Below are 14477 nucleotides of genomic sequence, written 5' to 3' on the forward strand. Positions count from 1 at the left end.
CCTCGCCACCCCTCGAAATACTCTCCCCCGTCTCCCTCCGACAACACAGTAGCATGCTCCGCGGCCAGACCCTCCCCTGGAGAGCCGCGCTCCACAAAGCATCGCGTCCATTAATTCTCCGGCCTCTACTCACTTCTTCCCGACAGAATGCCGGTGCTCGGTCGATACTAGCTTCGTCGCACCTCTTCCGATCGCTCCCTCCCTCCCCTCGCACTTTTTCCTCAAGCTCTATCCGGCGGCGAGAAAAACCCCCATCCGGAGACGAGAAGGAAGACCCGGATCAAAAAGAACATAAAGATGGCGACGAGGACAAGGACAAGGACGTCGAGCGGATCCGCGAACCTCGACGGAAGACAGTCGATCAGTCAGGCAAGCACGGCTCGTCAGAACCCGGAGCTCCGACATCGGCATTTGCGCGGAGGAAAGAGAAGTCGGCTAGCGACAAGGAGCAGCGAGGACTGGAGGAAGACGCCAAGCAGGAGAATAACTCGGTAGAAGGAAAAGGAAATTCGAATGACTCTCCTTCGCCGATTCCCCCAAGTGGCGGCTCGTCCGATTCCAGACCCAGTGGCGCGAACAATGGCGGTAACGACGACGGAGGCAAGAAGGGCAAGAAGGGCTCCGGCGAGAAAGCCCTACAGAAGCCATCGGTTCCTGAGGTTTATCCTCAGGTCATGGCCATCCCAATTGCCAAGCGTCCGCTGTTTCCGGGCTTCTACAAGGCGATTACCATTCGAGACCCGAACGTCGCCGCGGCTATCCAAGATATGATGAAGCGAGGCCAGCCATACGTGGGTGCCTTCCTCTTCAAGGATGAGAACGCGGATGGTGATGTGATTCACAACCTTGACGAGGTCTACGATGTCGGTGTTTTCGCTCAGATCACTGCTGCCTATCCTCTGCGCGGGGAAGCTAGCGGTGTCACCGCTGTACTCTACCCGCACCGCCGCATCAAGGTTTCTTCCTTGTTGCCTCCCAATGAGTCTTCGAAAGCTCCCGCCTCCGAGGAAAAGACGACAGAGAAACGGGGCGATGTTGTGGCCAGCTTCGAGGAGGGAGCCGCGGAACTCGCCCCGAAAGACCACTACGAGCCTACATCCTTCCTCCGCAAATACCCCGTCAGCTTGGTGAACGTGGAGAACATGGGCGAAGAGCCGTACGACAAGAAGAGCGCCATCATCCGTGCTGTCACCAGCGAGATCGTCAACGTGTGCAAGGAGATTGCCAGCCTGAACCCTCTGTTCCGGGACCAGATCTCGGCTTTCTACACCGACCAGTTCCCTGGAAACCTTAGCGACGAACCCGCCAAATTGGCCGATTTTGCTGCTGCGGTCTCTGCAGGCGAGCTGCATGAAATGCAGGAGGTCTTGGAGATTATGAACATTGAAGAGCGACTCCCCAAGGCCTTGGTCGTCCTGAAAAAGGAGCTTATGAACGCGCAGCTTCAGTCCAAGATCTCGAAGGATGTAGAAGCGAAGATTCAGAAGCGCCAGCGCGAGTATTGGTTGATGGAGCAGATGAAGGGCATTAAGAGGGAATTGGGCATCGAGTCCGACGGCAAGGACAAGTTGGTGGAGAAATTCAAGGAGAAGGCGGAGAAGTTGGCCATGCCGGAGGCGGTTAAGAAGGTCTTTGACGAGGAGATCAACAAGCTGGCACACCTGGAGCCGGCTGCGTCCGAGTTCAACGTCACCCGCAACTACCTCGACTGGCTCACTCAGATTCCCTGGGGCCAGAAGAGCGTGGAGAACTTTGGAATTCAGCATGCGACCACCGTCTTGGATGAGGACCACTACGGTCTTAAGGACGTGAAGGATCGGATCCTCGAGTTCATCGCCGTCGGTAAGCTCCGTGGAACCGTGGAAGGAAAGATCATCTGTCTGGTCGGCCCTCCTGGTGTTGGAAAGACCAGTATCGGAAAGTCGATCGCCCGGGCTCTTAACCGACAGTACTACCGATTCTCTGTCGGTGGTCTGACGGATGTGGCGGAAATCAAGGGTCATCGTCGGACTTATGTTGGCGCCCTTCCCGGCCGTATCATTCAGGCCCTGAAGAAATGCCAGACCGAAAATCCATTGGTCCTGATCGATGAGATCGATAAGATTGGACGCGGTCACCAGGGAGATCCCTCTTCTGCGCTGCTGGAACTTCTCGACCCCGAGCAAAACTCCTCGTTCTTGGATCACTACATGGATGTCCCCGTGGATCTGTCCAAGGTTCTTTTTGTGTGTACGGCCAACGTCACCGATACGATCCCGCGACCTCTTTTGGATCGAATGGAGATCATCGAACTTTCAGGCTACGTCGCGGATGAGAAGATGGCTATCGCCCAGCGATACCTTGGCCCCGCTGCTCGGGAACTGACGGGCCTCAAGGAAGTTGATGTTAACCTGACGGAGGAAGCCGTGGAGGAACTGATCAAGTCTTACTGCCGCGAGAGTGGTGTCCGGAACTTGAAGAAGCAGATCGAAAAGGTCTACCGAAAGGCGGCGTTTAAAATCGTCAAGGATCTTGGAGAGGATGTGCTCGCGGAAGAGAAGGCCCTCACTGACGCGGGCAAGGCCGTCCATGAGGAATCACAGAAAGAGACCGAGTACCCAGACTCGGTCAACGCCCCTGCCGACCCGGAGAAGTCGACGACCGAAACGCCCCGAGTGGCCCTGAAAGTGCCGGACACCGTTAAGCTCAGCATTGGCAAAGACAGCCTGACGGACTACGTTGGGCCCCCGATCTTTACCGCCGACCGTTTGTACGACACTTTCCCGCCTGGTGTGACGATGGGTCTTGCTTGGACTAGCATGGGGGGTGCCGCGTTGTACGTGGAGTCTATCTTGGAGACTGCTTTGTCGCCCGAATCGCGACCAGGTATCGAAATTACGGGCAATCTGCAAAATGTGATGAAAGAATCCACTCAGATTGCGTATTCGTTCGCGAAGTCAATCATGGCGAAGCAATTCCCCGAGAACAAATTCTTCGAGAAGGCTAGAATCCACATGCATTGTCCGGAGGGTGCTGTACCTAAGGATGGTAAGTAGTTTTTTGTTTCTTTCCCTTTCCCCTCTCCTGCCTTGGTTTTTGTCTTCTCCCACACACTGCCTGGCTACGGCGATCGTGACTGACAGGACTAGGCCCCTCTGCTGGCATTACGATGGCGACATCTTTACTTTCCTTGGCAATGGACTACCCTCTCGACCCAACCATTGCCATGACTGGTGAATTGACAGTGACCGGCAAGGTGCTGCGTATTGGAGGACTCCGGGAGAAGACCGTTGCTGCCCGTCGTGCTGGCGCAAAGAAGATCATCTTCCCAGCTGACAACATGTCCGACTGGCTGGAACTGCCTGAGGTGAGTGATGCGACTTTCTCGTTTCGCGTTATCTCTCATGACTGACTCGACCATCACAGAACATCAAGAAGGGCATTGAAGGTCATGCGGCAAACTGGTACTCGGATGTGTTCAACATTCATTTCGCCGATCTGGACAAGGAGGCGGCCAAACAGTTGTGGCAGAAGCAACTCGCGAAACCCCCCAAGGCGAAGTCCAATGAAACCAGCGAGGACGAGCTCGACTAAACTGCGCTGGCCCCATCGATATCGATCAACCTCTTGATTTGATTTGGTATATAAAGTTACACCCCATCTTGTATCTTGATCCTCCTTTCTGTATTTTTCTTTTTGGTGCCGTACAGGGCGTTTCCTTTTTTTTTGTTTTTGCGGCAAGCATGGGCGGAGTTTTCTCTTTTTTGATTTCTATATTACTATCTTTTGTCTGGTTTAATCTGTACATCTCAAATGGGTTGGAACTTTTCATTTCTAACTTGGGATTTAATGCCTGTGTCTTGTCACTCGGGATTTGTGTGAATGCGAATGGTGGAGTAAACGAAGGACATCGGTCTTTTGAGACCTGGTTCTTTGCACGAAGCAAGAGGAAAGAGAGAGGGACGATAGAGGCAAGAAGACGAAGGAATAGAAGACAGCAACAACTCCGCTCTACGAGAAGAAGATAAGGGAAAATCTAGAGAAAACGAAGGGAAATGAGTTGGCCTGGCCTGGTCTGGCCTAGCCTTGATTGATTGATGGATAATGTATATACCTACCCTACGACCTACTTGTCCCCTCCTCCGCCCCTCCATCGGTCCCTCTATGTATGTCAATATGTATACAAAATATGATTGATTCACCCGGATGATCAATCTTTGGTTATCCTGTTGACTCTCTAGCAGAGGAGGGAGAGTGGAGTGATTTGGCCCTCGGCCGAATAGAGATCGAGAACGGCGTCGACCATATTCCAGATACGGGGGGACGAGAGACTGTATGTGCATGGATTCCACCCGATATGAAGCGCACTGCATATCTCACTGCATGGGTAGCATCGGACAGAAGCAGGGGGCGTGGGGGGCTCGAGAACCATGAGATGGAGGGTTGTCCATAACCTACAGTTGGATAAGTAGAGAGGAGAGAGGAGAGAGGGGTATGTGCATTGTTCTCTGCAGAAACGCATGCCATGGGGTGCAAGAGAAGCAGCGAGGGTTCTCCAGTCCACCGCAGCCTGGGCCTCAGCTGCGTTGGAACTGCAATAGAAGGATAGCCTGTTACCTAGAAGAAAGAACTACGATGATGCCATTCCGTCTGCACGAGTCTCGAACCGGTACCTGCCAACAACTCCGTAGTCCTCCATACTTAATTTCATTTCGGACTAGGATAATTCCGTCATTCTCCGCAATGTCCACGTCTCGAGTTAGTTTATACTCGAGTATGCGTGGTTTGAAGTTTATCCGGTGGTGGTTGCCCTCCTTCTCCACGAAGTATACAGGGATCAAGGCTGTAGGATCGGGACATACAGCTAGTTCCACGGGGGGTAGAAAAGCTAAAGGAAAAGAATAAGTAAATCCAACAAAGCAGCGTAGAGAAGGCTATGAGGAGATACTGGAGATCAACGGACTCCAGCATCCAGTACGAATAGGCAAAGTGTCCCAACCTACCTACCAAGGTCCATGTACAAGACTTACAAACAAACCTACAAACTACTTCATTCATCCAGTAGGGCACGGAGGGAGATCAACTGGCCTGGTCGTTGGCAAAATCGATGATTGGACGCTTTGCGGACCGTTGAGTTGTTCTATGGAAGCATCACTTTGAAAGTTTATCCGTGAGTCGTCCGTCAGCTTTTAGTTTGTTTTAATTTATTTTCCCTTCTTTCTTTCCTTCCTTCCCTGGTACGTCATGTTCATGTTCTGCCGATAGATGAAGTGGACGGGGGCATAGATAACCCCCTTTTTTTTGGTCGGAGTGTAGGATGATAGTCGAAGTGACAACTGGCCCGCCTCCGGGTCTGGTTTGGCGGGTGAAGCGATACGCTCGGGCAGAGGAGGGGATCCCGGGCCTTAATACTTCATAGTAACTCGGTCAATCAATCAATCAAACACTGAAGGGGACAACCCTGATAACGACCGACCGGGGAATGGCTGATGTTATTATATCAGTTGGTACGGTAGGACTGCTGGCGCCACCTCATGGGAAGGGAAAGGCTTCGAGAAGGAATTGGGCTGTGCGTCTGCAGGAGTGGAGATTTCGGGATTGGATTGGGTTTTAATTTTATTTATTTATATCATTTAATCCTTTTCCTTTTCCTTTTCCTGGATCGCTTTTGCCCGACAATAGCGAGAAGGGTGACTGGTGAGAAACCGATGGCTGGGGGGAGCGAAATGTTGGGAACCTGGGATTTTATCATGTTATTTGGATATGGAGTCGATACGTCATGGCGGAGTATGACTCAATTGATCTTTTGTAGTTAACTAAGTGTACAGTAATAGTTCATATTCCAACTGGACCGTATTGTATACTCCCAACTAACTTAACTATAAGGTATCCGTACTATTCCTCAAAATCAGGCACTGTCAGGCCGCCGTGCAGCCGCCGGCGCGTCTCCAAATCGACGATTCATCCAGACTTTCTCTTCCTTCGCTTCTTGCCTCTTCATCTCTCTCCATTCGAGGCGGTGAATTCGTCCATTCAGACCTCTCTGCTTCCTCTTCAATGGAGTGTTGTCCCTTGACTTCGACCAGCCTCTTCATTCTCCCTCTTCCCTCCTGCCCCCCTTCCCTTGGGACTCCCTACCTCTGACACTTGGGCAATGCCATCCAATTGATCGTACTCGCTCCATGTCCTCGTTGCGCTTGTCTGCCTTGTACAACCCGGACTGGGCTGATCGATGCCAGAAAAATAATTAAAGATTAAAAAAAAGATCCTGAAGAACAACTCAAACACTCACCGACTTCTCCGATATTGACGGGATTTTGCTGTGTCCAATTTCCCCCGTTGATTTGTCTAAAAAAAAGCAAAGCAAAGAAAAGTTTAATTTTCCACTATTGTTTCCTGATTCCGTTGATTTTATCTCATTTCTCTTGATCGCTCTCTCTTCTCTATCTCTGTTCTCTCTCTCCCCTTTCTGACTGTCACTGTGACTCCCCCGGCCCCCCTTCTTCCTAGTCAAAGGGCCCCAGACCGTTTAGTCCCGGCGAGCAAGAATCCCACACTGCTGATCTCAGGGGCTTAAAAAAATTATTCTACAAGTTGATCTCGCCTCAATTCTTATGGACAGCACTGTTTCGGCCGCCGGGGCGTCCTACTCATTCCTCGCACGACCGATAACGACCACCACCACAACAACCACAACACCACCATCATCACTACTAACTGCCATTCGGGTCATGCCGTATGGCCGTCTCTATCGCAGACAGTTCTTGTAGCCCGAACCGGTCCCTGGGATTGTTGCTGGATCCGGATCAGGTTGAACCCCCTCGTCCAAAACAGAGCATGTGGCATCGCTTGGGCCTGCGCAGATGGCTGGGCCGTGATGATCGCGATTTTTCCTCCCAGCCGCCTGCCGGCTCTGCCCCTTCGCCCAACAACAACAGTCAGCAACAATCGCCTCGACATCGACACAATCCTCCCAATCCTCACGCCAACAACGCCCCCCTCAACAGTAACTCCAACGTTAACCCTCCCCCCAAACCGCACGATACGCTCACCCGTCGACTGTCGCGGAAGGTGGGAGTCGGCCTGCCTCGAGCGACCACGTTCAGGAGGCAGAACTCCGAGCGTCGAGATAATCTAGCCCCCCTCGATCCGGAGCCCCGTCGTGCTGTGTCCGCCGACCGCCGGCGCACGCTAAGTTCCCACTCCCAGAGGAGCAGGTCCAGGTCTCCACAGCCCGCCGTGGACCCCAGATTATCCGCACCCGAGGTTGCCTGGTGCGGCGACCACGCGGACGAGACCACGGTTGAGGAACTGCCCGAGACGAATGAGGACGACGATCTCCGTTCGGAATGGAACCCTTGCCCCGACGTGACGGATGTTCCCGAAGAGCCACCCGACGATATCATCGAGATGGAACTGGAGAAGCGGTGGATTTTGAACCTGAGCATGCACTTCCGCGACCGCTCCGAGCGTGAAAAATTCTTCGTCACCTACGCCGAAGCCCCCAATCGATGGCGTCGCGTCACCATCTCCTGCGACTACCGTGGCGCCCCTCCCGACTCCCTCGAGCAGGATTTGAAGGAACTGCGCTACCAGCGGGATAAATGTGCCCGCATCTACGAGTCCATCCGCGAGTCGCTGCCCGATATCCAGTTCTACGACACCGTCACCAATCTGAAGCTGGAGACCCGCGACGGACGCTTACACGTGCACGTCACCGAGGACGTCAACGAAATCATCCCTTACCCGCCGGCCTCGTGCATCGGCCACTTGCCCGAGGCTCGACTGGTCTCCGAACAGCGTTTGCATTTCGAAGCGCATCTGTCGGGGTTTGTCTACAACGTGCGCTTGGATGGCAGGTCCTTCATCAAGAAGGAGATCCCCGGACCGGACACGGTGGATGAATTCCTGTACGAGATCAACGCCCTCCACGCACTGCAGGGCACCCCGAATGTCGTTCAGGTGGAAGGAATCGTGGTCGACGAGTATGAGGAGGTGGTCAAGGGCTTGCTCATCAGTTTTGCCGAGAAGGGAGCCCTGGTGGATATCCTGTACGAGAACCGGGGGATGATCGCTTGGGAACGACGCGAGCGCTGGGCTAGGCAGATTGTGCAGGGTTTATGTGAGATCCACGAGGCGGGTTACGTCCAGGGAGACTTCACGCTGTCGAATATCGTGGTGGACGGCAACGACGACGCCAAAATCATCGACATCAATCGCCGGGGTTGTCCGGTGGGATGGGAACCCCCGGAGATTGCTGCAAAGATCGAGAGTAACCAGCGCATCTCGATGTACATCGGGGTCAAGACGGACCTTTTCCAACTAGGCATGACCCTGTGGGCTTTGGCAATGGAGGAGGACGAGCCCGAGCGTCAACCCCGACCCTTGGTTTTGGACGAAGACCGACACTTCCCCGACTACTATCGACGAGTGGTATCCATCTGCTTGAGCCCGACGCCCCGCCACCGCCTCTCGGCCAAGGAGCTTTTGAACTTTTTCCCCCGCGACTCAGGGATAAGCGCCGGGCAGCCGGCTCCCATGGTGCACCCCCGACATATGGGAGTTGGCTTCGGACTGCACAACGGCGCTTTCCCGTGGTACAACCCTCGCGCCATGGCGACTCCTTCGACATTCTTGCAGCCTCGATCGGCCCCCAACGACTTCGCGGAGCCCCAAGCGCTTTCAGGCGGTGGATATGGATACACTCCGCAAACTAATGAGGATTTCCATGGACTGGGACCGCTACCCCCTGAGGGCTATCGGCCCGGTGACGAGGATCGACGGGACAGTGCAATTGACGCAATGGGTGTGAGGGGCCCAGAAAACCTAGTTGATAGCAAGGAGGGCTTGATGTCCATCGTCGGCATTGATGGAGACGGACGCTCGTCTTCTCTTGAATCCACTCGTTTAGCACGGTTCGTCGACTCGGCTCCACCCCTCACGGACTACGAAGACGGCCAAAGACTCCCGGACCTTGTTTCGGACGAAATTGACGTCGACCTTGATGTTGAAATGAATCCGCTCTATCGTAGAGCTTCGATGGGTCGATCGGCTGACCTATTGCCGTTCGCCATGGATCCTCTATCCGAACAACTTGTTGGCGTGGGCAGCCACCCGACATGCTCCCTGAGGCCCAGGTCCCCGAATCACTCGCCGCCGCTGTCTTCTGCGGCCACCCAGTCGACCGATCCCTATTCTGCACCCGGGGCGGACTTTAGTCATGCATTGATTCGAGACCAAGATTGGGCGGGGCCATCGCACTCAGTATCTTCCCTACTACATTCGATGCTCCCGATTAACCCTGCCTTCAGCATATCCGAACAAAAATTGCTGGAAACTCATGCGGATCGATTCTCACCATTGACCATCCGATCGGCCTTGGGATACTCTCGACAAATACTGCGAGAAAATACCTCTAACCTTAGCGATTCACATCTCCCGATCAACCCAGCATTCACCGCACCTGTATGACCGAGATGTGCCTCAAAATTCTCTTACGACAACAACCAAAACGTCCTACCAAAACCAAAAGTGATTAGCCTTTGACTCGAACAATCATCGCATTGTCTTGTTCATCATGATTCTTGATTCTTTCTTTTTTTACCGGTCCTTCCAATGGGGCCCAATCTGCGCGATACCCTTTGACAATTTCTGCGCTGTACAGGTACCTTTGACGTTGCTTCACAGTTTGCGAAAACGAGCATCCGCACGAGTAACGGCGAAACTGGAGTTCTCTCGGACTTGATCTTTTCTTTCTTTCTTTTTGTTTCCGTTTTTTTTCTTATCGATTTGACTTTTTGAAAAGAAACATGGGTTCGAACCCACTCCTCTCGAGAGGATCCAACTGCAATTTCAAGAATCCCGAAGCAAATTATCGATTTGCTGTCCACTTAAGATATCAGCGATATGAGTACTTATTTGCTCTTCTACCTAAAACTTCACGACTTATGAATTGGTGGCCAGTTTTGTCCTTGTCTTGATTTTGCCGTGTCTTTGTTTTTGGATCATGATTCTTTGTTGTTCTTCTTTGTTTAGTGTCGAATTGGTTGGAAACTTCGTGTATATTGAATTCATGTGGATAATATTTTCTTCATAGCTTAGCTGTATTAATTGGATATATTGAATGGATGATTTCTTTGTTTCCTTCTTTCACTCCCGCTGTTTTTAATTCACTAACTACCATCGCTCTTTCGCCCATTTCGTCCTCATTTCCATCAGTCAAGATGTCTTCTTCTCTGGACTCGAAGGGTGGTGAGACGACGGCCAAGTCTAAATACTGGCTTAGAAGTAAGTCCAGGCAGGTCCAGAATCCGCAACACATCTTCTACACCGTCAAAAAAGCTATCGTTGATTTTCAAGGACCGAGTGGGTTGCTTGAGTTTCCCAACGTTCCATCTGAAGCAGGTGCCCTAGTGGCACGAAGCTTGACTGAAGACGGAGAAGTCGAAGCAAAGAAGCCTATCATCTCATTCACGCCTCTGTTGAAACTCTATATGTCAAGTTGCCGTCTCGTTTGCACGAGTCTATCTTGGCGTGGGCAGCAAAACAAATGCTGAATGCAGATCGTATAGGGTTCTTTTCTCATGAGGAAGTCGACGATATCGAGCACCAGGGTAGTCCAGGTTAGTTAGTATATTGATATCCTATCTTATCTATGTACGGGAATTGTATACTGACGATGTTATATATAGGATTCAACTCGTTCAAGACTCCACATGATGGGTGCTACAAAGAGCCAGACTCAGCCTTCATCCACGTCAACGAGATGGCCTGGCCGTGCGTTGTGATAGAGTCGGGAGTCTCAGAGTCATCCGCAAAACTTGTACGCGACAGGAACATATGGTTGGAAGGTGGCCACGTAAATGCTGTCCTGGCCATGAAGTTCTATGTTCAAAAGAACAAAACGGTTACTGGAAAAGCTCAAATTTTCCGCCCTGGGGGCAACAATTCCCCCGAAGGAGTACGTTATACAGATAGAATACAACCAATGTTCTAGAGCCATTAACAGTGTGTTTTATATCATAGATAATTTTTCCGGCACCGTCTGCCGCTGGGCCTCAGGCTCCGCAGACCATCAGTTTCTACAGAAAAGACTTCTATCCAAATGGTCAAGTGCCCTCCGGCCGGGATGGAAACGATGAATGGAAATGGGACATGGACCAGCTACGAATCATGGTGACCCGGAATATGGCAACTGAGGGTCTTAACTCTGTCTGGGCTATGTGCTGATTTCTTGAGCTCTTACTCCATGCAATATTCATCTGATATGTGAACATAGCTCACTCCCTCACCCAGCCAGCCAACCAGCCAAGGAAAGAAATGCACCGACGCGAAGCGGTCCATGCGCATATGAAAGCCGCTGCCAACAACTGGGTCTCATACAAGGCCACTACAAATGCTATACGCGGCCGGAGAAGCATCTTCCCCTCCTCCGCGGCATCCTGATTCCTTCCTTCTGCGCGCGTGCTTAGTCAGCTGTTTTGCAATTAACTAGTTAACTAACTATCAATTTGAGCTCGTTTGCCATCATTTTCATTGACCTATCCCCGGGTCGATAGTAGGCCTCGCGGTCGTCTTCCTGGGCGTTCTAGCTAGAGGTCTTTGTAGGGACGGCACTACCGCAGGATTTTCAGTACCCTTGTAGGAGCGACGATCCAAGTAGGCTTGGAGATTCGACGTATATGACCAAATGACTGCCCGCAGGGTCACGAGGCCCCCGGAGTCGATTTACAAACTCATAGCACTGACAGTGGTGAGCCCCTGCAAGCGCCGGAACGAGTAGCAGGGCTGGCTGGTCCTATATAGAACGGCATCATGGTATACCTGGAAGGCCTACTTGTCCTGGTCCTTCGCGGCAACGGAGTGTTGGTGGCAACCAGAGGCAGCCACTGCATACTACCGCCAAGGGATCTGGCGCATAATTATGACAGCGAATAGCGAGCCTTTAGCATTGATATAGGAAAATCAGGGATCGAGGACTGCTCTTTTCAAGCCGTATGGCGCTAGTCCCCTGCTGAGATCCAAGTCTTAGCTGGGCTCCGATGCCTGCGAGGACGGCGAGATTGGACCCCAATCTCATCGAGCCAGAGGGATCGGAGCCTGAATCAGGGTCAGAGTCGGAGTGGGAGAACGAGGCGCCATGAGGTGGTTGAAGGTCTTGAAGGTGTAATGACTACTGGTAATGGATAGGTACAGTGATGGACGCCTGGGCCGTACCTTCTCCTATAAGATATGAACGGAGGGCGTGGTAGCCAGGCCTCCGAAACAACCAAAAGATGGAGCGGTCTGGCAAGGGTTGGATTCAATGTGTGCGACGGTTTTTATCTAGATTTTAGGCTTTATGTATTTATTGACAGCGCTCGTTATCATGAGAGCTGCCAAGTTGGTCATTACGGTATGGCCAACCGGGGGCCCAGTGGCCTTCTGCCGCCGTGACACCCCTTCGCTATAGGGAACTGGTAGGGGAGCTCGGAAGTTACTCCCTCACTAAAAACTCCTCAAAACTCCGCTGCCACGCCTGCGCATCCTTACCAAGCCTTAGTCCAATCAGCACGATCTTACACTGTGTTTTCTTGTTCTCATCCTCGTCGCCCGCGGCCGAAATCGGACCGGCATCCTGAATCTCGAAGATTGCGCGCACGGCTTGGATGATCTTATGCGTTCCGTCGTTGAGGACGAGGATGCCTTTTAGACGGTGGATGTCGAAATCTGTGGGATGAGGTTGAGATGTAGATGATGAGGAGGGGAGGGTGGAATCCCAGAGGATGGACTGCAGCCACGAGTCGACTTTGGGGACTTGTGAGGGGGAGATGGGAGGGGTGGTGATGGCGATTGTCGAGATGGCCTTTTCATGGTTGAGTTAGTTTGATATATGGCATGATACATGACTATAGCCTGCAGAGAAAAGAATCTCACCGGATCGATATGACTATGCCCCTTCTCCCCGAAATCAATACTTGCCAGATGATCATACGCATGCAGATCCAGCACCACGCCCTCAATCTGCGGCGTCTTGCTATGATCCGTCACATGGATCTTCGCGACGGCGTTGATACCCAGGATCCTATCCCGCACGGCATCCAGCTCCTCCTGCGTGACCAGGTCCGCCTTGTTCAGGATAATGACATCGGCATGCGAGATCTGCATATGGGCCATGGAGAGAACAGGACCAGTGTGCTCGTGCTCGTGCTCCCCATCAGGCTGTGCTGTCTTTTGAAGCTGTCCGTCCTCTTCATGACTCGACACCTTCTCCTCCGGCGCTGGCTCGTCCAATAGCCGGAAAATGTTCTTGGCATCGACGAGAGTCACGATCCCGTCGAGGTAGATCGAGCTGCCGAGGTTATCGTCGACCCAGAATACGGGCGCGATGTTACCCGGGTCTGCGAGGCCGGTCGTCTCAAGCAGGATGTAGTCGAACTGGCCGCGACGCTCCATTAACGATTCGATGGCCATGACGCCGGAGTCTCTGCCCTTACTATTAGATCACTCCCTCTAGCGCGAATGCGCGTGTATAGATGTCTGTGACAAGAAACCAGAGAGGGAAAGCTCACTTCACCGAGCAGCAGATACATCCGTTCCCGACCTCCATCCACTCGGTTACTTCCTGACCGTCCTGGTTGACAGTCAAAGGCTTTTCGATATCGGATGCTGTTTGCCCAATACACAAGGGGACTAGTTTAGCCCATATCTCCTCAATCGACTACAAATGCGAAACGAGTCTGTCTCGTACGTGGAGACAGGAACGAGGTGGGAAGAAGAGAAAGCTTACAATCTCCAAATTCTACAGAGGATTTAGTACATGGACCAACAAGAACCGCAGCGTAGTATTTTTTCTACAGAGATGATAAGATAAAGGAAGACGAGAATCAAACCAACCATTCATGATAACAGCAATCTTCTTGCCATGTTTCTCCGTCAGGATATAATTCAGCAGTGTCGTTTTGCCGGCTCCAAGATATCCTTCAGATGGGAAATTTACATCAATCCTTCGTTAGCCCCGTTTTGTACAGTCTAAATCCCTCCTTCCGCATTCCTAGACCCAAACCAAGCGTATACATATATCGGTGATGGAAGAGAGAGGAATGGAACGCGTACCGGTGACGAGCGTGATCGGCACGCGGGGGAGCTCCGATGACGTCGGTTCGGGTTGGGGTTTCTCGCTCTCCGGGAGTTCGGAAACGTCGATAAGCTCGGGGGGAGCGTCTTCGTCTTCTAGGTCGATCATAGTGAGTTGACTGGACGGGGAGGGGTTGAGAAAAGTACAACGAAGGAGACGTCTACGAGAGAGAAGGGAAAGAGAAGAAAGATGGGAGGCGATGGAGGAGGGGAAAGAAAGTGGGTTTTCTGCTTGTCTTCTCCGGTTTCCCGTTTGGGTGGTACCGGCTTTAACCTTTTGGTGTGGGGTATACGGAGTATAATTAGTGACTACACGGAGTACATCTCGGAGTTGCGTTCTGGGTTGAATCGTTGGTTGGCCTCTGTCTACCTGTCTAATGCAT

At 52.2% G+C, this 14477-nt stretch overlaps 4 protein-coding genes across 4 annotated transcripts; 3 read left to right on the forward strand and 1 right to left on the reverse strand.

Annotated features, from left to right (window-relative positions):
- Window positions 1-53: 53 nt before the first annotated feature.
- Window positions 54-3573, forward strand: KD926_004968 (endopeptidase La; the record flags this gene model as incomplete). Its single annotated transcript, XM_053098307.1, has 3 exons — window positions 54-3027; window positions 3129-3346; window positions 3406-3573. 3 exons carry the CDS (start codon window positions 54-56, stop codon window positions 3571-3573), a joined length of 3360 nt encoding a protein of 1119 aa, XP_052957883.1.
- A 3144-nt stretch (window positions 3574-6717) lies between these two features.
- KD926_004969 (protein kinase family protein) lies at window positions 6718-9450 on the forward strand (the record flags this gene model as incomplete). Its single annotated transcript, XM_053098308.1, has 1 exon — window positions 6718-9450. The coding sequence occupies one exon, from the start codon at window positions 6718-6720 to the stop codon at window positions 9448-9450; it is 2733 nt and encodes a 910-aa protein (XP_052957884.1).
- Window positions 9451-10202: 752 nt separating this feature from the next.
- KD926_004970 (PQ loop repeat protein) lies at window positions 10203-11208 on the forward strand (the record flags this gene model as incomplete). Its single annotated transcript, XM_053098309.1, has 4 exons — window positions 10203-10266; window positions 10551-10601; window positions 10671-10939; window positions 11005-11208. 4 exons carry the CDS (start codon window positions 10203-10205, stop codon window positions 11206-11208), a joined length of 588 nt encoding a protein of 195 aa, XP_052957885.1.
- A 1246-nt stretch (window positions 11209-12454) lies between these two features.
- Window positions 12455-14203, reverse strand: KD926_004971 (cobW-domain-containing protein; the record flags this gene model as incomplete). Its single annotated transcript, XM_053098310.1, has 4 exons — window positions 12455-12823; window positions 12895-13453; window positions 13530-13650; window positions 14074-14203. 4 exons carry the CDS (start codon window positions 14201-14203, stop codon window positions 12455-12457), a joined length of 1179 nt encoding a protein of 392 aa, XP_052957886.1.
- Between the last annotated feature and the right edge of the window lie 274 nt (window positions 14204-14477).

This window comes from Aspergillus affinis, assembly GCF_023601865.1.
Source record: "Aspergillus affinis strain CMG 70 chromosome Unknown NODE_23_length_327850_cov_86_924445, whole genome shotgun sequence".
Taxonomy (NCBI): Eukaryota; Fungi; Ascomycota; class Eurotiomycetes; order Eurotiales; family Aspergillaceae; genus Aspergillus; species Aspergillus affinis.